At 41.0% G+C, this 27,859-nt stretch overlaps 1 protein-coding gene across 4 annotated transcripts in view; it reads left to right on the top strand.

Annotated features, from left to right (window-relative positions):
- Window positions 1-27,859, top strand: part of LOC138429655 (S-adenosyl-L-methionine-dependent tRNA 4-demethylwyosine synthase TYW1) — a 143,080-nt gene that overhangs the window by 67,683 nt on the left and 47,538 nt on the right. For all 4 annotated transcript variants that reach the window (XM_069571406.1, XM_069571405.1, XM_069571408.1 and 1 more), the window contains exon 13: window positions 2,705-2,840. In XM_069571406.1, the coding sequence (XP_069427507.1) occupies window positions 2,705-2,840 (136 nt within the window). The remainder of the gene's footprint in view (window positions 1-2,704; window positions 2,841-27,859) is intronic.

Below are 27,859 nucleotides of genomic sequence, written 5' to 3' on the forward strand. Positions count from 1 at the left end.
TTTAAAATTAGCAGGATGAAAGGTCATCACAATAATCATATCAAGATTCACAGGATGTTTTCACTGGGGATTGGGCTCAGGCTTTATAGCCTTTTCATTGTATAGTTTTTAATTATTCTCAACAGCATTGAGAGATTCTGAGACTCAGAAATTATTATGATAGTTTTAAGGATGTGACTAAAACCATCCTATCTCTGTATAGAATGGAGGCAGACAGATGACTGAGCTTGGAGCCTCATTGCCTGTTTTTTCAGGGAAGAGAGGCCAATAGCAGAGACTCAGAACATTTCTCCAAGGTCCTTTTACTGCTTTTGAGCCACTTAGAAATGCACTCTACAGCTCCTTAGGACTTTCCCTCTTCTCCATTCTTCCTCTGCTCCTTGGGAAAAAAATCTATAAAATTCCTTGATTATAGCACTTCAGACATCTAGTATTGACAAAATTCCTCATTGCTAGTGTCAATGTCCAGGCCTTTTTTTTTTTTTGAAATGATGGAGGCTTGTAAAACAACTAAGCCCTTTGGAATTTACTGTTCATAATCTAAAAGCAGGTATGGAGGTGTACTGAAAAGGTCAGGCCGGTTCCCATTTTGCATCAGGCAGCTTTAGGACACAAAGTCCTGGGAGTTGTTAGATGATGATAGCCTGCAGTATCCATTAAGATGATCTTTTTTAGTTTTGTAAAACACAAAGTTCAGTTAGAGTTGCTTATCTTATTAAAGAGGCCCCCAGCTAAAGGGGTGGTGAGACAAGTTGCTGCCATTATAGTTTGCAGATGTTTTGCGTTTCCAGTAATTGATGTCCTTTGCTCAGTAGTGACACATTATTGAACTTTGAAGGATTCCTTTCGGATATCATATCAGCACTTGAGAGGGATTAAAGCAATGAGAGTCTGCCGTGTTTTAATCATTCTTTTCTAGCTTTGATCAAAGCTTCCCCACTTTTAACAACTTTGACTTTAGCCCCTTCTGTTTTTTCCATATGTCACTAAGCCAGATCGTTACAAGCATTCGTTTGGCCTACATTCCTTTAAAAGTTCTGTCAGTTGAAGTCAACAATATCCACTGAAAAGTAGCTTTCAGTGTCTACTGATATGACTGGGTAAAAAGAAAAATAGAGTTCCTGTCCGTCAAGGAAAGTTGTAAGGCCAACCCTGATAGATATAAAAAGCATATAAACCCTGTTGATGGTGAATTTTCTGGCATGTGAATTATGTGTCAGTTTTTTAAAGGGCATAGACTTTGAAACCAAAAAAACACATAAATAACATTCTCAAGGTAAATATAAAAATAATGGAATAGTTATAGGAAATTAATAATGGGAGAATTTAGTCGGGATTATTAAGGGGCAGTTTTTTTCTTTCTTGGAATTCACTCAAGAGAGTGAATTATGAGACCCATTGGCAGGGAGAACAGAGAGGCTTTGGAAAAAGTACAATCTGAGCTTTAAACATAACTGGCAAGAAATGTGGTAGATGATTACTTTGTGAAATGAACCAGTGAGTTTGAGAAAAGTGGGGAATGAGTGGTACTGACGGATGCAGATTAAGAAGGCAAAAACAAATAAAAATCTGCAACGTGTGTTTTTCTTCTGGGCTGTGCTCTTTTGTGAATATGTGGCTGCCTTTCTGCTAGCTCTGCTTTGCTGATGGCCCTTGGAGTAGGTCATTGTTTGTCTGCGCAAGGCTTGACTGTCAACCCACTCCTGTTCGCAGAGGCCTAGATGAGGCCTTGGTGTGGCTCTGTGTGCTTCAGAGAAGACTTGTTCTTGTTCCTTAGAAAACCCCATCAGCAAATGGATGATGGGAGGTGGCCCATTAGCACAGACCCCTGGAGAAGCCTTAGTGGCAGAGTTTTTGGAGCTTCGGTCTGAGAGCCCCTTGTAATTGAGCTGAAAGTGCCAGACCTAAAGCTTGATCTTATTTTATTTTCCACTGAAACACCTGTTTGAAGAGAGACCAGTTTTAAGTAATCAAATGTTTTCAGTTCATTAGGGATGGTGTCCAGTCATTAAAAAAACAAGCAACTGATATTTCATTCTGTTGCAGTGTCATGCATGGTTTATGTCTGATGGTTTATCACCCCATGGACTTAGCTCACCAGTCCTCTCTGTCCTCGGGATTTCCCAGGCAAGAAGACTGGAGTGGGTTGCCATTTCCTTCTCCAAGGGGTCTTCCCGACCCAGGGATTGGACTTGCATCTCCTGCATTGAAAGTGAAAGTCACTCAGTCATGTCCGACTCTTTGCAACCCCATGGACCATACAGTCCATGGAATTCTCCAGGCCAGAATACTGGAGTGGGTAGCCTTTCCTTACTCCAAGGAATCTTCCCAACCCAGGGATTGAACCCAGGTCTCCCTTAATACACGTGGATTCTTTACCAGCTAGGCCACAAGGGAAACCCAAGAATACTGGTGTGAGTAGCCTGTCCCTTCTCCAGAGGATTTTCCCGACCCAGGAATCAAACCAGGGTCTCCTGCATTGCAGGCAGATTCTTTATCAACTGAACTATGAGGGAAGCCCACCAGCTGAGCTACCAGTGAAACAAATCATACCTTCAATTTCTGGGAGAAGTAGAAGCCTCTATACCCAGTGACATATTTAAGCACTGCATTTATTACAGATTGTAAGTTTAGCATTGTGGAGAGCCTAACTTATGCCTAATTTTCTTCCGTTGTGTTTTTTTTTAAATTTTTAATTACCAAGGGACCTCAAACCAGTTACCCAGCTCTACGTCAGTGTGGATGCTAGCACCAAAGACAGCCTGAAGAAAATTGACCGCCCGCTCTTCAAGGATTTCTGGCAAAGATTCCTCGATAGTTTAAAAGCCTTGGCTGCAAAGGTAATAGTTATGACATCTTTAAAAAAAAAAATGGAGAGGTTTTTCTTTTCTTTCTAAAAAAGACTAAAATCTACACCATTTTTTTAGACTTCCACTTTTATTATTCAGTAAATATTTATTTATCGACTTCCTCTTCAGTTTCTAGCACTATGCCTTATGTATTATATGTCTTTCATGTGTTTAGAGAGAGGGATGCATACCCCCAAAGCTAATTAAACACAGTTAAGCCTCAGTACGTAGCAACCCTAGAATATGTTTAAATATGAAATTAATTTTCCTGAATTTCTAGAACAAAATTACCTCCCCAGTAAGGAACTCAACCCCAAAGCATCCGAATTTGATGTCTTTTCCTGCAAACCTTTGCCCCTTCTTAAGTCTCCCTATTCTTCTAGACCTAAGTACTGGTCCTTCTCCATTGGCCCACTGTCAGTATTTGATATTTTCTGTTAGTTCTACCTTTAAAAAAATATTAATTAAAATTTTTGGCTGTACTGGGTCTTCGTGTGTGCATAGACTCTAAATTGCTGTGGGCGGGCTCAGTTGCCCCAGGGCATGTGGGATCTTAATTCCCCTACGTGGGATCAAACCTGTGTCCTCTTCATTGGAATGCGGATTCTTAACCGCTGGACCACCAGGGAAGTCCCTCGCTCTGCCTTTTCTTCTCTTGTGGCCGTTTTCCTCTTTCTTGTTCTCTTTGCTTCTGCCCTGCAGTTCCACATGCTCTCCCCAGATCTGATATTGACGACCACTGTAGGAGCTTAAAAAATGAGTTTCTTATTCCTAGTGGGATTCGAGAATCTGCATTTTAAACATCTCGGGCGACTTTTGGCATGTAGCCAAAGATGGGAGTCAGTGTCCCAGAAAACCTGCCCTTCTCTCTTTTGCCCTTCCCATGGCTGTCTGGCTGCAGTGGGCATTTCCAGGCTCGTCGTTCACCATATTCCCTAGGAATGCTACACATCTCTGCTCATCTTGGCATTTCTGCCGGTGTGCCCAGCACTTTTCTTGAGAGCCCAGACTGTCCTTTCTTTCCATTTATTTGACTTGCAGAAATTCTGTGCAACCTTCAGGTCTCAGCTTCCTTACTACCTCTGCTGTGAAGCCTTCTCCAGTTGCAGATAGCTGCCCCGTCTCCCTTCCTAAGCTTCATATCTGTAAACACACTTCATATCTGTAAATACACTTCACACTGTTTTATCCTAGCTACCCTCTCCCGAACTGGATTCGTTATTCATATCTGAATTTTATCTTACATAGCACACTTTATGGTATTTGTGTGCTATGCTTAGTCATTCAGTCGTGTCTAATTCTTTGTGACCTCATGGACTATAGCCTGCCAGGCGCCTCTGTTCATGGGGATTCCCCAGGCAATAGTGGAGTGGGTTGCCATGCCCTTCTCCAGGGGATCTTCCCAACCCAGGGATCGAACCCAGGTTGCCTGCATTGTAGGCAGATTCTTTACCATCTGAGCCACCAGGATATTTGACAAATGTTTGTTAAAAGAGTGAATGAGACTCACCAAAGCTCTGAAGTGGTAAGAGGTACTGTATACATTTTCTTTATTTTTCAGCTGATCACATTCCATACTCTCTCCTATCCCCCCTGCCCAGTTTTATGCTTGAGAAATTAAGTCAGTGCCTTTTTTGGTGATTGCCATTATATAAGACATGAAAAATAGGCATTAGTTTCTGATCCATCTTGGATTATTTATAAAACTAGCAAGTCAGCATCTGACTTGGTTGCTAAATTCTCTTTGGCTGTGGACTTTACCTTCAGGTGTATCCCCTTCGCTTGTTGCTGAGACAGGAGATACAGCACATAAAAATCAGAATGGGTTTAAATGGAAGCAAACAGCGGGGTTGGCAATATCAAACACATATGATACACACAACTCTGTATAAAATAGATCCTACTGTATAGTGTAATGGAGAAGGCAATGGCACCCCACTCCAGTACTCTTGCCTGGAAAATCCCATGGACGGAGGAGCCTAGAAGGCTGCAGTCCATGGGGTTGCTGAGGGTCGGACACGACTGAGTGACTTCACTTTCACTTTTCACTTTCATGCATTGGAGAAGGAAATGGCAACCCACTCCAGTGTTCTTGCCTGGAGAATCCCAGGGACAGGGGAGCCTGGTGGGCTGCCGTCTATGGGGTTGCACAGAGTCAGACACGACTGAAGCAACTTAGCGGTATAGTGTAAGGAACTACCCAGTATTCTGTAATGGCCTGAAGGCAAAAAGAATCTGAAAAAGAGTGGAATATTTATATGTATAACTACCTGAACTACTTTGCTGTACACCTGAAGCTAACACAGCATTGTAAGTCAACTGTACTCCAATAAAAATGAAAAAAATCTCAAACACATATGAGATTGTTATCCAGGCCTATCTGAGTCAGAGAGTGGAAGAGGACAAGTAGGCATCAGCAGACTGGCTCAATAGTCTCCATTTTTCCTTTCGGCCGAAAGCTTCCACAAATGCATTCTTTAATTATTTGTTGACGTATCCTGATTTACAGTGTTGTGCTCATTTCTGCAGTGCAGCGAAGTGACTCAGTTATATATCTATATATTTAATATTCTTTTCCATTATGATTTATCCTGGGAGATTGGGTAGAGTTCCCTGTGCTATACAGTAGGCCCTGTTGTTTCTCCACTCTAAATGTCAGAGTTTGCATCTACTAACCCCAGACTCCCAATCCATCCCTCTCTCCCTCACCTCCTTGGCCACTACATGTCTGTTCACCATGAGTCTTGATTCTGTTTTGTAGAAAGGTTCGTTTGTGTCCTGTTTTAGATACCACATGTCAGTGATTTCATAAGGTATTTGTCTGTTTCTGACTTACTTTACTTAGTAAGACAGTTGTATCTACGTTGCTGCAAACAGCACTGTTTTGTGACTTTTTAATGACTGAGTGGTATTCCATGGTATATACGATCCACATTTTCTAGAAGAATGTGAAGACATCTAGAAGATGTCTTTGACCCAGTATGGAAATTTAGCAAAAATACAGAAGGCAACTCCTGCTTCAAAGCAACACAAAATGAATTCTTATCTTGAAGTTCAGTTCAGTTCAGTTCAGCCGCTCGGTCGTGTCCGACTCTTTGCGACCCCATGAATCGCAGCACGCCAGGCCTCCCTATCCATCACCAACTCCTGGAGTTCACTCAGACTCACGTCCATCGAGTCAGCCTTTAAATGTCCGATTCAATTGTAAGTAGTCTGGATTGATTCATTGTTAGCCATGTAGTAACTTAAAGTTCTACAGTCTTTTTTAACCCGTGAGCTTCTTACCTATAACATCATATTTGTGTTCATGTCACTCTGATTGGAAAAGTTTTCTTGGGCTGTTTAAACTAGCCGCCTGCAGTCTAGGATAATTACTTTCTAAGCACTTTGCAGAGATTGGCTTCTGTCTCTCATTCTTCCGTTGTTTATACTGTCATTTAGGAAAGATCTGTGGCAGGAAGCTGCTGTCAGAATAAAAAGTTTTAACTCGAGCTATGTCATTTCCTTTTGAATATCTGATACGATTGGTACATTAGATAATTACCAAGAAAGGTCGACTTTACTGCTGTTTAATACTAGAAAATAAGACATTTATATTGTGGCTATACTTTCTCACTAGGACCAACTATATGATTATTATAATCTCATATCATTTGAGTTTTTAAATGAAAACTTGATAATAAAAGTGATACTTCAATTAGAACACCCATAATATTATCTCCTGTTATTTGTTTGAGCATTTAATATACCCGAGCAAGGAAAAGCATTTGAAGAATTTCTTAAACTTTATAAACAGAAATCTGATTTTTCCCAAGTTTTTCAGCCTACGTGTGAGCTTGTACCACCCAAAGTAGAAGGTAGCATATTTTGTTTTATTACACTTGGCAAGTATAGTGTTTACATTTCAAGATTTTTATCCTTTGTCAAAATGTTCTTTTCAAATATGAGGGGAGAAATATATTGGTATTTGAGTATGTAGGGCTAAAAAGCAATTTTGTCAAGATAACACAGCATAAAATGTGTTAGCTTCAATTTCTGGACACAGCAGCTACTTGTTAAAGTCTTTTTTTTTTAAAAAAAAAAGAGAAATTCATTTTGTGCAAGACAACACTGCCTACCTTTGGCAGTAGACTTTTCATCAGCAGTGTGACCAGTTTTCTTTCTGCTGGTCCATTATTATGCCAAGCTGAAGATCCAGTAGGAAATGAAGTAATTAATCTTTCCCCATGTTTGAGCAATAATATTGATATTCTTGAAACCTCATGTTTGAAAGACAGAAATAATTCCCCGCATTACATTCTTGGATGTTCAAAATGAACGTTAGTTCTATGGATATGAATATGCATTGAGCTGATGTTTACTGTCTTATTGTTAAGAAGGCCTTGTGTGCGTGCTTACTTAGTCACTCAGTTGTGTCCGACTCTTTGCAACCCCATGGCCTGAGCCAGGCTCCTCTATCCATGTGGATTGTCCAGGCAAGAATACTGGAGTGGGTTGCCATGCCCTCCTCCAGGGGATCTTCCCAACCCAGGGATCAAATCCAGGTCTCCTGCATTGCTGGCAGATTTTTTATGTCTGAGCTACCAGGGAAACTGTACATTAATGAGATGGTTGTGTATCTAATATTTAAATAAACTGAAGTATTCATGTGGCCTACAACTGGCAGATTTAAAAAAACAAACATTTAATATTTGTCTTTATCTGATTGTAAAATATTACATGTTGATTATAGAAAGGTGGGGGAAGTAAAGAGAAAAGAAGAAGTTACCCGTAATTCCAGGACTTTGAGACAGCTACCACTGACATTGTGAAGTAGTTCTATTCATCCTTTGGGGGAGGGTCTTTTTTTTGCATATATGATTCAGTTTTGTATGTTGCTTTTTGTTGTTAACACTGGGTCATGAGCATTTTTCCATGCTAATAAAAATTCTCTTTGACCTTCAGGTTAAAGCCAGTATAGTTTTTCACCAGTAATAGTGTGAAATAGTAGAAAATATATATATATTGGTCCCCTAGTTCCTGGCACAGAGCTCCTGAAGCCCTTGTTTTCTAAGTGGTAAGAGCACTAGAAGCATCTTTTGTTCTCATAAGGCAACTTTGGGTAGGCTCCTGGATGGATCCTGCTTGAGGGCTGGTCAGCAGTGTGACTAAACCATAATTAGAAGCTTGGAATTATCAGCACTCCCCACCACACACACACACATACACACACACTCACGGAGAAGGGCTGGAAGTGAAGTTAATGATTGATCGTGCCTACAAGAAGAAGCCTCTATAAAAATCCCACTCGGGGGTTTGGGAAGCTTCCAGGTTGGTGAACACAACCACATATCAGGAGGGTGATGTGCCCCCATCTCCATGGAGACAGAAGTGCCTGTGCTCAGGACCCTCCCAAGACCATGCGTTATGCGTCTGTTCATCTGTACCATTTAATAAACTGGTGAATGTAGGTCAGTGTTTCCCTGAGTTCTCTGAGCTGCTCTAGCAGATTAATCAAACCAGAGGAGGGGGCCCTGGGAAACTCTGATTTAGAGCCTGTCAGCCAGGAACACAGGCGCAGCCTAGACTTGGGACTGGCCTCTGAAGTAGGTATAATGTCAAAAGTGAGTTAATTGGTGGGACACCCAGCTCATGTTGCAGAGAATAATTTGGTGGGGGAAAATCCCTCACATATGTGACCAGAAATGTCAAAAGTGATGTGTTGTGTGTGAATGGTAAAGTAAAATGGTAAAAAACCCAGGGGAGGGGAGCCTGGGTTTTCCCCTCCTCACTTAGCTTCCTACTTGTTGGCCAGTATCAGGGTCTCACCAGAGTGCATTCCAGCCTGCTGCTGCTTCTTCGTGGGGGCCTGAGTGTAGATCAGGTTCCTGTCCTGAGCACACCTGGGAGGGAACCTTGTGTCTCTGCTGTTCTCCAGTTGCAATAGGAACATTTCATTACTTTCTAACATTTCTAAAGTCAGATGCAGCTAGAAATGGCATGTCATATTTAGTTGGTAGCATTGTTACTTTCATAGAGGAGAGACAAAATAATGGTACATAAGATAATTGTGTGTCTTACAGTGTAGAAAATCTTGTGTGTGTGTCACTCAGTTGTGTCCGACTGTTTATGGCCCCCTGGACTGTAACCTGCAGTCTTCTCTGTCCATGGGATTCTCCAGGCAAGAATACTGGAGTGGGGTGCCATTTCCTCCTCCAGTGGATCTTCCAGACCCAGGGATCGAACCTGGGTCTCCTGCGTTGCAGGCAGATTCTTTACCATCTGAGCCACCAGTTAAATAGTATTCTTCTTCCTTCCTTCCTTTTTAGAATGAACTAATCTCCTCTCTCGGAGAAGGCAATGGCAACCCACTCCAGTACTCTTGCCTGGAAAATCCCATGGATGGAGGAGCCTGGTAGGCTGCAGTCCATGTGGTTGCTAGGAGTCAGACAGAACTGAGCGACTTCACTTTCACTTTTCACTTTCATGCATTGGAGAAGGAAATGGCAACCCACTCCAGTGTTCTTGCCTGGAGATTCCCAGGGACTGGGGAGCCTGGTGGGCTGCCATCTGTGGGGTCGCACAGGGTCGGACATGACTGAAGCGACTCAGCAGCAGCAGCAGCAGCAATCTCCTCTTTATCATTCTGACCAGTTGCCCTGCTTATTGACCTATTTGGTTTATTTCTTCCTCCCATCATTGATGCCAGAGTCTTCTCTTAAGCTCTGGTCCATCTGGCTGTAGTCCGGATATCTGTTTCTTATTATTATCTTTTCTTAGATTTTATTTTTCCCTTTACGTTTATCTAACCTGCGTGTATACTCTCTGTATTGTTGATCCCATCCAGCCTGGATTTAGTGCCGTTTCACCCTCCTCTGCTTGGCTAAGAGGGTATTCTGGTTTTAGTCACTCTAGAAATCTGACCAAGACTGCTGACCTTGATCTCTCCAGTTGTTGTTTCTGTTGTTGTCTAGTGGCTAAGTTATGTCCGGCTCTTTTGTGACTCCATGGACTGTAGCTTCCAGGCTCCTCTGTCCATGAGATTTTCCAGGCAAAAGTACTAGAGTGGGCTGCCGTTTCTTCCTCCAGGGGATCTTCCCAACCCAGGCATTGAAATCAAGGCTCCTACCGTGTCTCCTGAATTGCAGGCAGATTCTTTACCACTGAAAGTGAAAGTGAAGGTCGCTCAGTCGTGTCTGACTCTTTGCAACCCCATGGACTGTCCATGGAATTCTCCAGGCCAGAATACTGGAGTGGGTAGCCTTTCCCTTCTGTAGGGGATATTCCCAACCCAGGGATTGAACCCAGGTCTCCCGCATTGCAGGTGGATTCTTTACCAAGTGAGCCACAAGGAAATCCCTTTACCACTGAGCCCGTGGGGAAATCTGCAAACTGGTTGACTCTCCCCAGTCCTAGGAAATTCCCTACTGAGTAGAGAATAGATTTTCTCCAGACCTGACTTCTGCATATGCATATTATGAAAAGATGAACATGCTGCATCTTAGGTTCATGTTGAGGCATCAGGGGATGTCTTGTAGCTAAGTAGATAGTTGCTTACATGATTTGGAGACTCAGAGGAATGTTGGAGTGTGAATATGTAGATTTAGAAGTCATCTCTAGCCGTAGATTTAGAAGTCATCTCTAGCCGTAGATTGCAGGTGAAGGCAAGAAAGTGGATGGAATTATCTAAGAAATGTCTAAAGAAGCCAAGGAAGGAGCCTTAGGGAAGACAAATTTTGAAGCTTTCCAGATGAGGAGCCTATGTAGAAAGTGAGTCTGGTGTGGTACGTAGTGAGTTTGGTAACAGTATTTTTACAATCCCATGTAAGTATGGTGTATTACATATAATTCAAAGAAACTGAGTTTTCATGAAGTTACTGAGGGACTGTTAAGGGGTAGTGAAAAAGAAACTTGGTTTACCAGTTGACCTCTTAACGACTGTATCAAAATGGAATTTAGTTTTTTGCATAGAACCCATTGTGTAGTGGGTTGAGTGGAAGGATGGAAGTCGGAAGAGTGAACAATAGATATTAATGTGATGAATTGTAACTTTTTGAACCCAGAGCAATAGTATTGTTTAATGAAGAAATTAAAGGCATTTCCTTTTATCAGGTTAAAATTAGTTAAGCATATCTACTAAAAACAAGTTAGAAAATAAATATCCCCATAATGAAGAAAATAAGATGACGTGTATGCCACCAGAATTCAAAGACAAAAACACTATTACTATGATGCTGCTTTTCTTTCAGAATTTTAATTCATGTGTATAAGTATGTGTATATCTTACTTATGAAATGAGATTGTTACATATTTTTGCAACTGTACTTTTTAATTTAACATATCTTGAAAACGCTGTCATCTTCTATTGCCATAGATTAATTTTGCCTGTTCTTGAACTTTTGTTTCTGATTTGACTATTTTTTGAACTTTATACAAATGGAACCATTTATTATGTTTTATGCTGTGTCTTTTTCTCTCCTCGGTATCAGGTTTGAGATATCTCTATGATATTATAGGTAACCGTTTATTCATTTTTACTGCCCTACAGAATATGACTATACAACAGATTTTTTAGTGTTTCTACCTTTGGTGGATGTTTGATTTGTTTTATGGTTTTGACTATTATGAATAATTTTGGGGGACATTCTTATGTATGTCTAAATATACGTGCATTTCTGTTGGGTAAATATGTAGGCCAGATTTGTTAGATTACAGGATAAGTGTATGTCCCACTTTAGTAGGTGTTGCCAGTTTTCCAAATTAACTATGCCAATTTGTACTTCCCCCAGCAGTGTATGAGAGGGTCAGTTGTTCTGCGCTCTCTGACCTCCTCCCCACTTTTTAAAATGTAGCCATCGTTGTTGTTGAGTGATATTTCACTGTAGATTTAGTTTGCATTTCCCCAGTGCGTACCTTTCATGGCTTTACAGATGGTAACTGGCTGTCTGGCCATCCTTTTTATGTGAATTATGTGTTCAGTTCTTTTGTTCCTTATTTATTTGGATTATTGTTCATTTTTTATTGACTTGTAAATGTTCTAAAATATATTCCAGATACAAGAGCTTTGTCAGTTATATGTGCTCGAGGTATCTTCTAGTCTGTCTTTGCCTTTTTCCTCTTAATGATATCTTTTGATAAGCAGAAGTTCTTCATTTTAACAAAGCCCAATTTATCAATTTGTTGAAGTTTTATGGTTAGTGGTTTTCATGTCCTGTTTATGAAATCTTTGTCTACCCCAAGGTCATGAAGATATTTGCTAATTTTTTTAGTAAGAGCTTTATTAGTTTTTCTTTCACATTTGGAACTATGAATCATCTCAAATTAATTTCTTTAGGATAATTTGTGGAGAGTTTGTTTACTAAGAGCTTAATTATGCAAGTGTGTGGGAGGAATAGGGGGACTAAGGGGAGAGTGCCAAGAGTCCTGGGGCCAGCAGCACCAGAGCGTTACTATCCCGGGAGTCAAAGGGACAAGGGGGAGGAGAGGCTACTGCAGCCTGGGAGGAGGGGAGAGTACTTGTAGAGCAGGTCACCTGGAGAAGGTAGTGATGTTCTGTGATGTTTCGTCCCGGGCCACAGCCTTGCAAGGAGAGAAGAGGCCCTTTCTCCTCCCTTCTCAACTGATGTTCCCATTGGCCAGAGCCCAAAGGAAGGACTAGGTAGGCTGGGAACTGGTTCCTCTTGAGGGGGATTACCTGATCTGAGGAGGCCTCTCTAGACCAAAGTACAGCCCAGAGGAAGGAGTAAGTAGTTTTGTAGTCGAGTGCAGCCCTGTGCAGCCCTTAGCATACAACTGTTGCTATGTGCCATCGCCCTGCATCCCATTACTAGGCAGTGGTTACCATGGAACCATTAGTGGTCCTGCTTAGCCATTGGTCGGCGCCACAATGGGCCCCGCCTCCAAGCAACCAACTCTCAAGGAGCCACTGTTGGTGGGCTATTCAGCCAGAGGTCAGAGGAATGGTGGTCCTCAGGCAGAGAGTGAGATAAGAGGCGAATCCCAGCCTTCTCCCTAGGGTCCTCCAGCTCACCTAGCTTTGGGTCAGTGGGTGAGCTGGGGGCCCAGGAAACAGGCTGGGAGCTGTGTCCTGCAGGGCTCCAGAGCCCTCGCCAAGGCCACCCAACTGGCCAGACCCAGGCCTTGAGGTGGCGGTGACTCTCTCTCCCCTGTCCCTGTCTCTGTGACCTCATGGCAGCGGCCGTCTGCATAGGATGCAGTGTGTGTGACTTGGCCCCCGCTGTTCGGGCAACCTGAGGAACCTGGGGGCCAGTTGGGTCCTGGGTGCCTGGATCCCTCAGTGTTGACAGCTGGACCTCAGGGTGAAGGTTGTGCCTTGGGACCTGGCACTTTCTTGTCAGAACAGAGAATAACATTCCTTTGGTGGAATATACAGGAACATCGTTAGCTGACCATGACCAAGCCTGACCTCAAGAACAAAGGATCTGATACCTAGACTTACAACAACTAACCACGCCCCTCTCCCACCTTTGCTAGAAATGGGCTTTGCTGAGAGCTTTGGGCTTTTTAAGGCATAAGCCTGCCTCTCCTTGCAGGGCCCTCCCTAAACCTTTTTCTCCTCCAAACTCTGACATTTTGGTATTGTTCGGCCCCACTGTGCGATGGGCACGTGGACTCGCCTTTTGATAACAGTTGGGGTCACTGCTTGGACACTGCAGGTATGAACTCAGTCTCCCAAGGCCTACGTGCTGGTTGTTGCAATTCCTCCCCATGGAAGAGCGGTCACGACTGAAGGTCTCCTCCTGTCCCCATGGTGCAAGGTCAGGGTAGGGGCTCCCACAAGACCACCCGTGATGCTGGGAGCAGGGAGGGTGCTGGATTCTCTTTTCCTATTGGAGCAACCCAAGACTCAGGAGGTGGTGCTGCCCTGGCCTGGAGGAGGGGCGGCGTGATTAACGCGCTGCTGTTTCTCCTGCCTCCCATCGCAGTCTGTTGTGGCCCTGGTGCTGCATGTGTTTCAGGCTCACCTTCCCCATTCCAGAATTCTCTCCGTGGTGTCTTGGTTTTGAAGAGTTGTTAGTCTTCTTCTGAGAGGGACAGAAGTCAGGAACAGTCTGTGTCACCCTCTTGGTGATGTCACTCTCAAATATGTTTTTATATGTGGTATGAGATGGCAGGTTGGGGTTAATTTAAAACTTTGAAATTGGTTCTCTATGTCCTTCTTCTAGCTTTTTCCTTCAAGATCTAGTCCTCTTGCTCTCTGTGAATTCTGCCCTTAGTAACGTGCTTAAAAAGTCCTCCCCAACCCATCCTGGGTTATAAAAATATTTATGTGTATTTTCCTGCTCTTTCATGGCCTGAGTTTAAAAATCTTGACTCTTTAATCCAATTGGGATACAATTCCATATTTACTTTTATTTAGTCACCTGGTATCATTTATTGAATTATTTATTTCTCATGCACTGATTTGATAAACTTACTGTATCTTGAAACATATCGGTCCCAGTTCATTCCAAGGAGATGCTGTATGTGTGGATTTTGACCTTTCTTTCCCCATTAACAGTGTGGCACAGACATTTTCCCACAGTGGTACATATAACACTTCAGCGCCGTTTTTATTGTCTGGGTGATATCTCATTCTGTGCATCTCATAATTTAATTTGCAGGGTTTGTCTTTGGCTTCTTTCCCTGTCTCCTCCCTCCTCCCCATCCCCAGTCTGTATCCATGCCAGCCGTGCCTTGTGCTATCTTGTAACAGGCCACCATAGTGCTTGCATGGTAGCTTGTGACTGCTTGGTAAATTGTCTTTCTTCTTGCGAACTGAAAGGTCCCTCAGACAAAGCATGGTGTATGTCATGTCATTTTTGCTCATTGTCGTTTTCCCAGCTCTTATCGCAGCGTGGCACACAATTGCCACATGATAAATGTTTGGTAAATGAGCAAATTAGATTTATCTCTCTTCCTCTTGGTGTATATTTCATTGTTAACCAACCGTCTGTCTTGTGTAGCAGCTGAGAGCTTGGGATTCTTAAATGAGACTGCTCTTGCTGGAATCCTGTCTCTACCACTTCCTGGCTAATATTGGTCAAGGGACACAGTTTTCTCATCTGTGAAATGGGATTAATAGCAGTGCCGACCTCCTAGGTCTAGAAACAAACATCATGGGGTGCTTGGGCAATATACCTTCTCTCACCAATTAAATATTTTGGAGATAGAAAAGATATAGTTAATAAGATGGTAAATCCCAATATACCTACCATCTAGCTTAAGAAATGAAAATATAAATATGCTTTTTTAAGTTTTGCCAGTCTGATGTATATGACTTGATGTTTACCAATACTTGTGGTTTTATTTTCCATTCCTCTCATTAGTGGTTGAATATCTGGGGTGCCCTCTACTGCATGCAGACTTGGCTCTAACCCCGGTCTCCTTGCTCGAGTGGGCCAGTGCTGTAGCACGTGTTTAAGGTGGTGAAGGGTGGGAGAGGTTATTATCTGGATAGTTGGATGCTCTTGCAGTAGTGAACTCCTTCACTGTTTACAGTCCATCCTGATAGTCAACATCGATAGTACTACCTAGATAATACATGCATGGCCTGCCATGCTCTGGGGCCACAGTGCTCGCGTTTGAAAACTGGGTCCACTCCTTAGAGCTCTATGAGCTCTGAATTTCAATTCCATTATCTGTAAAATGGGGATAAAGGAGCACTTAACCACATAGACTTGTTTTGAGGATTAAGTGAATTACTGTGGAACGAGCTTACTGGAATGACCTGTAAGACCAAATAATACTTAATAAATGAAAACTTATTTATATGCCTCCAAAATGGGTTAGTGAGAATTTATAACCTATATGTCATGCTGAGGACTTTATGTCCTCAGTTTTAAAATACATATATTCTTTGAAATACAAATTATTCAGCTACTTAAATTTATATCTATTTTGGGTATGAACATTTCAAAGTATTCTGAGTTTATCTGGTGTCTGCTTTGAATGTTTGTTCTCAAGACCAGAAATTGTGTTTGTTTGAACTCTGAAACTCTAAGCAGGAGAACTTCATTGCAAGAGGGGGTTCTGAAAAGAATTTTGATACAAATACCTGCAGTCCATAATTTTCCCTGTTGCCTTACTTCATGTGTATTTATCTGCAGATCATTTTAATCTTGAATTTTAAAATGGAACAAATGTTTGTAATACTTGAAGCAAGTGTATATGGATACATTCCCACAGTGTATGTTGATATACATGTGTGTGCATATATATTTTTTGTGGTATCTCCCTATTTACCTACACATACGTATATATATAGTATATATAAAATACATGTTTTTATATTACATAAAATATGCCTATATATTTTTTGCAGTATCTCCTAATAAAAAATGTAAATCCCCAAACATTAGAAACTGTAATGATCACCTTATGAAAAAAATTCTGTTCCCTCTTAGAACTATCTTCATGAATCATCATTTTGTTTCATGATCTGTTACTGTTAGAGGGATAAGATCCCTTATACTTGCTTTTAGACCTCATAAAATACTGATCAAGCATCTTGTTTCTTTCCTTGAATTTTTCTCAGTTTTATAATGGTGCGTCTTAGGATAAGGATAGTTCTGGAAGAAAAAAAAAGGGTTTTTAGGTTAAGTTTTAAAATAAACTTAAAGTGAACAGTCTTCCCTAGTGGTCAGCAGTAAAGAATCTGCCTGCCAATACAGGAGACTTGGGTTTGATCCCTGGGTCAGGAAGATCCCCTTGGAGAAGGAAACAGCAACTCACTCCCATATTCTTGCCTGGGAAATCCCATGGACAGTGGGGCCTGGAGGGCTGCAGTCCATGTGGTTGCAAAAGAGTTGGACACGACTGAGTGACTAAACAACAATAGCAATAAAGTGAACAGTTCAGTTCAGTTCAGTCGCTCAGTCGTGTCCGACTCTTTGCGACCCCATGAATCGCAGCACGCCAGGCCTCCCTGTCCATCACCAACTCCCGGAGTTCACCCAAACCCATGTCCATCGAGTTGGTGATGCCGTCCAGCCATCTCATCCTCGGTCGTCCCCTTCTCCTCCTGCCTCCAATCCCTCCCAGCATCAGAGTTTTTTCCAGTGAGTCAACTCTTTGCATGAGGTGGCCAAAGTACTGGAGTTTCAGCTTCAGCATCATTCCTTCCAAGAATACCCAGGGTTGATTTCCTTCAGAATGGACTGGTTGGATCTCCTTGCAGTCCAAGGGACTCTCAAGAGTCGTCTCCAACACCACAGTTCAAAAGCATCAGTTCTTCAGTGGTCAGCTTTCTTCACAGTCCAACTCTCACATCCATACATGACCACTGGAAAAACCATAGCCTTGACTAGACAGTAAAGTTTAAAAAGTACTGAATTTAATGAAAATGCTACTATGCAATCATTAAGAAAAAGCCCAACAAAACAATGGGAACATAAGCCAAAGATTGATGTTGTTCAGTTGCTAAGTTGTGTTTGACTTGTTGTGTCCCCATGGACTGCAGCACGCCAGGCTTCCCTGTCCTTCACTGTCTCCTAGAGTTTGCTCAGCCTCATGTCCATTGAGTCCAAAGACAAAAACCCATAATAGAACATGAACTACAAATGCTTTTAAATGCAAATGAAAATAACAGGGAGGAAACAAGGACTCTCATATATCTCTGGTAAGAATGTAAATTGGTACAACCTCATTTTTGAAGGACACTTTTATGCTTTCTATTAAAATAAAAAATACGTATGCCTTTTGAGTGAGCAGTTCATACTGAGTAATTTACCCTGAGACATACTTCGATCCACACAAAGTAAACAAAGTGAGATATATACAAGATTATTCATTGTGACATTATTTATAGTCACAAATGATTGGAAGCAAACTAAATATCCATCAGTAGAGAGCCGATTAAATGAATTATGGTACATCTATACATTTGAATCCTTTTTAACTTGAGTGTCTTTGCTGTTTTCCTCTTTGTACCTTTTCAGAGTGTTGTGTGTTGTGTTGTGTGTTCTCAGTCATGTCTGACTTGTTGCAGCCCTATGGACTGTAGCCCCCCAGGTTTCTCTGTCCATGGGATTCTCCAGGCTAGAATAGTGGAGTGAATTGCTATTTCCTTCTCCAGGGGATTTTCCCAGTGCAGGGATTGAACCCGTGTCTCTTACATCTCCTGCCTTGGAAGGCAAATTTTTAACTACTGCACCACCTGGGAAGCCCTTTCAGAGTGTTCTTAATTTTAAAAAGGATAACTATCAGAAGCTGCCCCAAGCAGATACCTTTTTCTAAGGAAAAGAATTGTAAAAATTGTTTTATATTCTTCTTTCTAGTAAGTAGTAGCTCATTATTGAAGCTTGAGTAAAGCATTGAAGGTGGTATAGAAGCTAAGAAGCCCCTGCTGCTGCTAAGTCGCTTCAGTCGTGTCCGACTCTGCGACCCCGTAGATGGCAGTCCACCAGGCTCCCCCATCCCTGGGATTCTCCAGGCAAGAACACTGGAGTGGGTTGCCATTTCCTTCTCCAATGCATGAAAGTGAAAAGTGAGAGGGAAGTCATTCAGTCGTGTCCGACTCTTAGCGACCCCATGGACTGCAGCCTACCAGGCTCCTCCATCCATGGGATTTTCCAGGCAAAAGTACTGAAATGGGGTGCCATCACCTTCTCCGAAGAAGCCCCTAGCAGAGAACAAAAATTTGATTGAAGTCAGATCACAGTGAGTTACAGAAAGTGGGTATGTTAATTGTGTCATGTACAAACATTTTCACTTTGAGCTCTTATTTCATCAACATCACACACATTTGTTTTTCCTAAATATTCTAACCAGCACATAATATAATTTCCCAAGACTTAACACTAGTAATTAGTCATCTTAAACATATTATTTGATCATCATTTGATATAATGTTTACTAAAACAGCATTGACTTTGCTTTCATGCTCCATCTCCTCTTATTTTTGTGTGTGTGTTTTCCACCCTTTAGAAGCTTTCAGGCAGTGACTGTAGTTAGTGTTTTGTCAAACTGTTTGATTAGAACTTCATGGGGGATCTTTCTAGTTCTTGGAAAGTAAGCATAGTGGACATATGTGACTCCACTGTGGCACTGTACCAACTCTGTGACCTCGGTGAAGCCACTCAGCCTCTATAAAGCCTTTGCTTCCTCACCAGTTCAGCAGCATTAAAACAGTTCCTGACTCACCAGATTGAGTTGAGGGGTTAAATGATATAACACAAGTAAAACGCTTAGTACATTGCTTGGCACATGGGCTCAGTAGTGTTAATGGTATAGATGATTAATAAAATTAGTTCTAATCTAAGGAGTGATCCTTTGCCTCTTGGAATAATTTTTGGTTACAAATTGATTCTTAACACTTGGGAGAGTTTGTTTTTACTGCATTCATTTCAGCCAGCTCTCACTTGGAGCTTACTATGTTTCAAGTCCTGTGCAAGGCCCCAGGTATAATTATATCTAGGATGTGGTCCAAGCCCGAGGGGAATCACAGTCTTCTGGGGACAAATACAGGCATACCTTGCTTCACTGCACTTCACTTTGTTGTGCTTTGCAGATATTGTGTTTTTTACAAGTTGAAGGTTTGTGGCAACCTTGTGTCAAGCCAGTCTCTCGGCAGCATTTTTTCAACAGCATTTGCTCACTTTGTGTTTCTTTGTTACATTTTGGTAACTCTGGCAAAGTTTCATATTTTTTCATTGCTAGTGTATTTGTTATGGTGATCTGTGATCAGTAATCCTTGGTATTACTATTACAGCTACCTGAAAACTCACATGATAGTGTTTTTTAACAATGAAGTACTTTTTTGATAAAGATAATGTACATTTTTTTTAAGCCATGATACTGTGCACAATTAGTAGACTATAGGATTGTGTAAACATTACTCTCCTATGCACTGAGAAACCAAAGGATTCATGAGACTCACTTTTTTGTGATACTAGCTTTATTGCAGTGGTCTGAAACTAAGCCTGCAGTATCTCTGAGGTCTCCCTTTAGGCACATAGAGAATTTCAGCATGTGGAGACACGTGCTGGGGAAGGAGTATGCACAGGGTCAGGAGAGACACTGGGATCAGAGTTGGGAAGGATCTGTATTATTCAAAAAATAAGAAATGGTCAGGGGGCTTCCCTGGTGGCTCAGTGGTAAAGAATCTGCCTGCCAATTTGGGAGACTGGGTTTGATCCCTGGTCTGGGATGATCCTGCCTGCCTTGGAGCAACTAAGCCCGTGCACCATAGCTATTGAGGCTGTGCTCTAGAGTCCAGGAACTGCATTTGTTCAGCCCACGAGCTGAAACTGCTAAAATCTTTGTGCCCTAGAGCTTGTGTTCCACAACAAGAGAAGCCACTGCAAAGAGAAGCCTGAGCACTGTGCCCGACAAGCCACAACTGGAGAAAAGCCCTCGCAGCAACAAAGACCTAGCACAGCCAAAAATGCATAAAGTTACTAAAAAAAATTAGCCCTAAAGATCCAGTCCTCCACAGGTTAATAATGCCTAGCGCATCAACAGAGTTTTAAAAAATCTGTTAAAGTGATTCTGTGGTTCTAAAAACACTCGATATGTCATTTAACTGAAACTGGGAAAGTATATACTAATGAGATACTTCTTTTGACTTACATTGAACGAAAACATTATTAAGAGTTGTAAAATTATGCAGGCATGGGTGATAAAAATTTGCTATGATTTTATATGTCATGAATGTAACAGTGGATAATTTATCCAGTAGAAGTTTCGAGATCTTGATGGTCTAAACATTACCAAGTCCATCTACAGAGTAGTATCAGTTTTGGGTGGATGACCTTCATGGCACAAGTTGTTTTTTTTCCCCCATTTGAGGAACTATCTTTTACATGAAGCTCACTGTGTATTAAGGTCAGCCCCAGGTAGGTTGTGGCTTGAATAATAGTGAATAATACTGACATGCTATAGCTCAAAAAATGAGAAATGATTTTAAAGATCTAGTTATCCACAAGTTAAGCGGGTTTTATCCACCCTTTGACCTTCAGTTCATATTATCGGATCCACTGAAGGATATAAGCAGAGACATCTCTTCTAAATACAGGCACGCCCTGCAGACCATCTCCCTGTCATTTGCTGGTTTCCACCTTTTTGTTTCTAATACCCAAACACATACAGTGTAGATGATTTTCAGTACAGTGTCTTAAATTGATATTTACAAGGGCAACGATGGCAATGTGCTCAGTTGTGTCCGACTCTTTTCTGACTCCATGGACTGTAGCCCACCAGACTTCTCTGTCTGTGGGATTTTCCAGGCAAGAATACTGGAGTGGGTTGCCATTTCCTCCTCCAGGGGATCTCCCTGATACAAGGATGGAACCTGCATTTCCTCCATTTCCAGCAGATTCTTTACTGCTGAGCCACAGGGGAAGCCCTTACAAGGGCAAAATTTATACTTATTTTCCAAAATTTAATATAGCAGTTAAAGCAAAATGATATGCAAGGCAAGTCTTGGATGATGTCCCAAGTACAATTGGTAAATCATCAGAGTCAGGTGTAGATGATGGGAAAGCTCATCACGTGAGCCAAGGGGTGCCAGCATGGAGGGAGGCCTTTACTGAGCAGTTGCTATTTGCCTTGTTTGTCTTCCATTGTTAAATCGGGAAGTAGTGTTTTACACATTTTATAGGCTAACATAATAGTTGTTACATTTGTGGGCATTTTACCTTATTTTAGTTTCATTTTTAGAAAGTCTTTGGAGGCTCTGAGCTGATCTGTAACACATTTTAATTTTTCCCATTTAAAATAATGGGAAATATGCTTCACTTAGCATTTTTATGCATGCTTTTAGATTCCAGGAACAGATTACTGCTCTTAGCTGGGAGATGTCTGTGTTACTGTAGTTCCATCCTCTTTAAATAATTAGTGATTATGATTCTTGAAATATATTGGGTGTGTGTTTCCCATGGCCATTTTTTTTCCTCTGAATGTCTTTCTGCTGCCCAATATATTTTAAATTGCATTTCCAAATTTACGGTTTTCAGGGAAGCACAGTTTATGTTCTTTTTTTGTTATCCTTATAGTTCTTATTTAGGCATAAGTTTGAGTTTTTGGTAGCATAGCATAATCATACTCTATGTATAACTTTATCTCCTTTGTGGCTTAAATATTTTTCTATGCTATGATATAATCTTGTTCTACTATTCACTGATAATGATGGATCGACTTCCTCTAATATTTATCAGTTTTCCCTTGTATTTTTATTTTTATGATGGTTTCTTCTTATGTGTACATAAAATTTCATATACTGGATCATAAACAAATGTTTAATAGATATAAACTACACAAATTGCATTCATTCATTCAGCGAGTATATATTTTGCTAAATACTTGATAAGAACTCTTCTAGATACTGGGGATCAGTGAATAAGACACACAAGGCTCCTGTTCTCTGTTAGGAGAGAAGGAGAGACAGAAAACAAGTGGATTAAAAAATTTTGCCATTCATAGGCCACTAAACATAATGTGGTAAGAACAAAAGTTTAAATGAACAAGGCTCGATCACTGATAATTCATAGAGTAACTTTTAATTTTCATTAGATGAAATCAAGACTACGATTTCAGATATTTGTAGACTAGAGGAAGTCAGAATATTGCATGACAATATCTAGAATTGAACCAAAGATGAGTTATGTCACTTGGGATTCAGATAACTATGTATAACAGATACCCCCAAATAGTGAGTGGGATAATCAAGTTAGAAATCCTTTTTTTTTTTTCTCATGTCCCAGAAACTCAAATAAAGGTGAACCAAGAGCTGCTGTGGCTTCCCTGGTGGCTCAGGTGGTAAAGAATCTGCCTGCAGTGCAGGAGACATGGGTTCCATCCCTGGATTGGAAAGATTCCCTGGGGAAGGAAATGGCAACCCACTCCAGTATTCTTGCATGGAAAATCCCATGGACAGAGGAGCCTGGCGGGCTACAGTGCATGAGGTCACAGAGTCAGGCATGACTTACTGACTAAACCACCATCACCAAGAATTGATGCAGTGACTGTGAGATAGTGGAAAAGAATATATACTGGTTTCTGTCTTCACTTCCTGGCATTGATCTCCTGAAACTCTTTTAATTTCCTAAGTGATAAGAGCATCTTTTATTCTAATATTGGTTTTTGACCCTGGTTCTTGACAGAATCCCTAAATCCCTTGGAATTTCATGGTTGTCTTTCGTTCTCATGAGGTGGCTTTTGGTGGGCTTGTGGATGGAACTGATCGCTAGAAAGACCAAGTCAAACTTAGAAGCTTGGAACTTTCACCCTCTACCATATCTTGTAGGAAGGAGAGAGGGGTTACAAATTAATGATCAATCATGCCTACATGATGAAGCCTCTATGAACATCCCAAAGGCACAGGGTTTAGGGAGCTTCTGGGTTATTGAAAATATGGAGATACTACTGCTGAGATAGTAGTGCCTGGTAAGCATGCAAACTCCTCACCCCTTCCCACTTATCTGGCCCTACTCAGCTATCCATCTGCAGGGTCATCTGTATTCTCTATCTTATCCTTTTATAATAAACTGGCATACAGTTAAGTAAATTGTTTTCCTTGGTTCTGTGAATTGTTCTAGAAAATTAATTGAACCTGAAGAGGTTGTGGGAATCGCCAGTTTATAACTGATAGGTCAGAAGTACAGGTAACAACCCTAATTTGCACTTAGAATCTGAAGTATGGTTGGGGCAGTCTGGAGGGCATGAGCCCTTAACCCTGGGGATCTGATGCTGTCTCCAGGTAGATAGTCAGAATTGAGTTGAATTGGAGGATCCTCAGATGGTGTCATGCTCTTGCTTGATATGGGAGGAAAACCCACTCCTCTGGTGTCAGAAGTGTTGTGAATACGGTAGTAGTGTGAAAGTAAAGGAGAAACACGGGAGAGAGTGTGAGTTTTTCATTCTCAGTATTTTCACGGTGTTTTCAGAGACCCAGGTTCCTGTCTGACATTCAACATATGACTCTCATTCTAAAGTATACTTCATGGTCCAAAATGCTTGCTGGAGCTCCAGCCATCATGTTGCCCTTCCAGCCTTCATTTTGAGCAGGCAGTACAAAGATGGGTATTAGAAAAGCACATCTTCTTTTTAAGATAATTTGTATAACTCTTTCTTTTACATCTTTTTGGCCTGAACTTAGTCCCTTGACTACATCCTTCTAAGGGAGGCTGGAAAAAGTAATCTTTTAGCTGAGAATACTGTTGTCCCCAAGTAGTTCAGACATTATGCTTATAAGGAAGAAAGGTGAATGAGTTTTTGTAGGAGACTAGCAATTACATCAATGAACTAAGCATTAAGTTCAAATGTTAAGCACGGTGATTGCAGCCATGAAATTAAAAGACGCTTACTCCTTGGAAGAAAAGTTATGACCAACCTAGATATTATATTCAAAAGCAGAGACATTACTTTGCCAACTAAGGTCCGTCTAGTCAAGGCTATGGTTTTTCCTATGGTCATGTATGGATGTGAGAATTGGACTGTGAAGAAGGCTGAGTGCCGAAGAATTGATGCTTTTGAACTGTGGTGTTGGAGATGACTCTTGAGAGCCCCTTGGACTGCAAGGAGATCCAACCAGTCCATTCTGAAGGAGATCAACCCTGGGATTTCTTTGGAAGGAATGATGCTAAAGCTAAAACTCCAGTACTTTGGCCACCTCATGAGAAGAGTTGACTTATTGGAAAAGACTCTGATGCTGGGAGGGATTGGGGGCAGGAGGAGAAGGGGACGACTGAGGATGAGATGGCTGGATGGCATCACGGACTCGATGGATGTGAGTCTGAGTGAACTCAGGGAGATGGTGATGAACAGGGAGGCCTGGCGTGCTGCGATTCATGGGGTTGCAAAGTTGGACACGACTGAGCGACTGAACTGAACTGAACTGAAGGCTATTAGGAAGAAGGAAATAATCAAGGTAAAAAAAGATCAATTAATTTGAAGGTAAACCCCCCCCCAAATATTGGGCATATAGAATGTTATTGATGCTTATCATCAACGTAAGCTTAATGGTTTGCTGGAGATGGAAGGCAGATTTTATAGCATTTCTGAAAACAGAAAACAGGTGACTTCTTGAAAAGGAGACAGAAGAAGGATTTAGGGTTTGTTTCGGGGTGTTACTTGTTTGAAGTGAGGAAGGCTGAACATGAACCTATAGGTAAAAAAGATGTGTGAGAGAGGGTTGATCTTTATATACCTCTCAGGAAAAGGTATGTTTTATTTCTAATTTCTGAACTAATACTTTTATCAGTGTTGAGAGGTATGTTTCATTTCTAATTTCTAGACTAATACTTTTATCACTGTCTCAAGAGCACATATATTCTTGTGATATATGTGTTACATTCACTCAACAGTGTTTTAAAAAAGATTTTTTAAAAAGTTAGTCCTAGACAAGATAGCACTGAGGTCACTTACCAGGGTTCATTTGCAAGGTATGTATATTTGTCCTAATGTACATAGATAATGGATTTTCTTCTGACAAAGGGCTAGAGAGGGACACCCAGGTGGTTTGAACAGACATTTTCAAAACGAACCACCACTTTCAATTTGGTTTTAGTGATATTTGCTTTGACATTTCAAACAGCGTTAAAGGAAAATGTTCATGTTTATCAAAAGTGGTTTGGGGTTAAATGTGATTGAGAGCCGCTGCCACAAATGAAGGAAATCACCAGTTCCCCCCTTCCCTTTGCCCATCACTAAGAGACCAGTAAGCATTTTTTCCTGCAACGGTATGGATTTCATCCTCTTTAATATATTCCAAATGGAATCATTTAAGGCTATTCATCTCAAAGCTTATTTTAAAATTTTAGCTTAGCTATTGTTATTTTGGACATTAGAATTGGACCCTTTCATGAGAATCATTGTATTTGATTTATGAAAAGAGTGTGGAGAAAAGGGATGTTAAAAAAACGGGCAGTAGCTGATTTCTTTTGCTTATTGAAACCAGAAAGAAGGAAGCACGTTGGACATTTGAAGACCCTTATTAGTGTATTTGCGAAGTGAAGATAGTGGAACCTGAGTTCTGTTTGACTTCTGGCAACATGAAGATAATTTGCTTCTTTGATGTGGCCCAGAAGCTAGTATGTATGGCAGAAACTCATTTGCCACGTCATAGGAGTAAAAAATTATGCCATTAGTTCCTTCATGGTCTGAGATACTGGATTGAAATAAATACCATTTATATGTAGCCATTTGCACCCTTACATCATCCAGCCACACAGTGGGGAAAGGAAAAAACGATGTTTTGCCAATGACAAATTAGAAATATTAAAAATCACGTAAATAGAATTTGAATAACCTTTGGAATTTATTAGCTTTATTTCCACAAGGTTTAGAGTCTTTCTGATGGTGTATCTTCTAGCTTTGGAGTTTGTGAAACAAACCAAAAAGGAGATATGTCATCCATCTTCCTGCTGATTCATGAACTGCCTGCATCTCAAGATGTCAGGAGACCCTGACCTGGTCCAGTGATTGAAGAGAGCTTCCATTTTATATAACCATAAAGAAAGTTTCTGTTTTTTTTTTTTTTTTCCTCTTCCTGGTTCATGCTGGAAAATTGTCATCTTTTGACTGTCTGTACTTTGAAAATATCTGGTAGATGCTGGAGAATCCTTCAGTTGTAGTTCTATTTGTATAATTATAACCCACTACAATTCAACTACATCTTCCCCAGGGGAAAAGCAGTGATTATTTTTTGGACTCCTGGTCACCAGTTTCTAGGAGTGGTAGAACGTGGAGACTGAGGACAAGGATAGGAGAATGGATGGAGACGGTCTTATTTTCCAGAACTTACTCCTCCTCATCTCTAAGAGGGAGCTAGGGTACGCAGCCCATCTCCTGCCCATTTTTTTTTAAAGATGGTTCCATTTAATGGAGCTCTGTTTTGAATACAGTGGTTTCTTGACCAAAAGTCAATTTTATGTCCTAAAAAAATTCATGCAGTAGGAAAAGGCACGTTTGAAGAATTTAGCACTTAAAGGAGAATTTAGATTGAAGCTGGGAATTAGAGCGAATCAGTGAAATCCCTTCTTAGTATTGTGTTCATTAAATAGAAGGACAAAGGAAATCATATTGAATACAGTGAATGTTAATAACATTTTACAAATCTTTAATTAGCATTGGGTACTGTTCAGCTAATTTTTACTTCTCTGTTCCTTGTTTGCAATAACATTTCAGACTCTTCTACAGCAACCACATGGTAATTGCAAATTTGTTTCTGTTTCTGTGTAGTAAATGAAGGATTTGTTTTTTCTTTCCTGTCTGACCCATGACTAATTGACTTTTAACTTGCACTGTAGGTCAAAAACCCAGAGAATTTGATGCTTGAAGTGAAAAGCCTGGGGACAAATTTTATTTAACCTATTTAGTTTACCATATTTTAAAATATCTTCCTCAACACATAGAGTTAACTACCTGTGGTGCCACCCATAGTAACTTTACACCTGACCTCACCAGAATTTAGTGAAATTGAAGGCAGGAGGGGAAGGGGACAACAGGAGGATGGGATGGTTGGATGGTATCACCGACTCAATGGCCATGAGGCTGAGCAGGCTCTGGGAGTTGGTGATGGACAGGGAAGCCTGGCGTGCTGCAGTCCATGGGATCACAGAGAGTCAGACACGACTGAGCGACTGGACTGAACCAATAGGTTCCAAGATGCAGTTTTATGGCCTGTGTTTGTTTTGTCTTTTTAATTATTGCTCATGACTATAATCCAAAAACCTTCACTGTTCTACTTTTTATTTTCTATCCTTTTTTTGTCTTTCGCTAACATCTAGATCCTTTTTTCCCTAACATATCCAGTGGTCGTGATTCAAAATCCTTGTACAAGGTCATTCAAGTGTTCACAGCAAAGGGAAATATATACCGGAATAAATCTATAAGTGGTAGGATTTTACAAACAAGGAACTGGTGATTGACTTACAGACATCATGAAATGATCACCATTGGAAGTCTAATGAACATTCATTATCTCATATGGATACAAAAAGTAAAGAAATAGAAAAAATATATTTTCCTTGTGATGAGAACTCTTCGGATTTACTCACTTAACAACTTTCATGTGTAACATTCAGCAGTGT

This window comes from Ovis canadensis, chromosome 24 (assembly GCF_042477335.2).
Source record: "Ovis canadensis isolate MfBH-ARS-UI-01 breed Bighorn chromosome 24, ARS-UI_OviCan_v2, whole genome shotgun sequence".
NCBI classification, from domain to species: domain Eukaryota; kingdom Metazoa; phylum Chordata; class Mammalia; order Artiodactyla; family Bovidae; genus Ovis; species Ovis canadensis.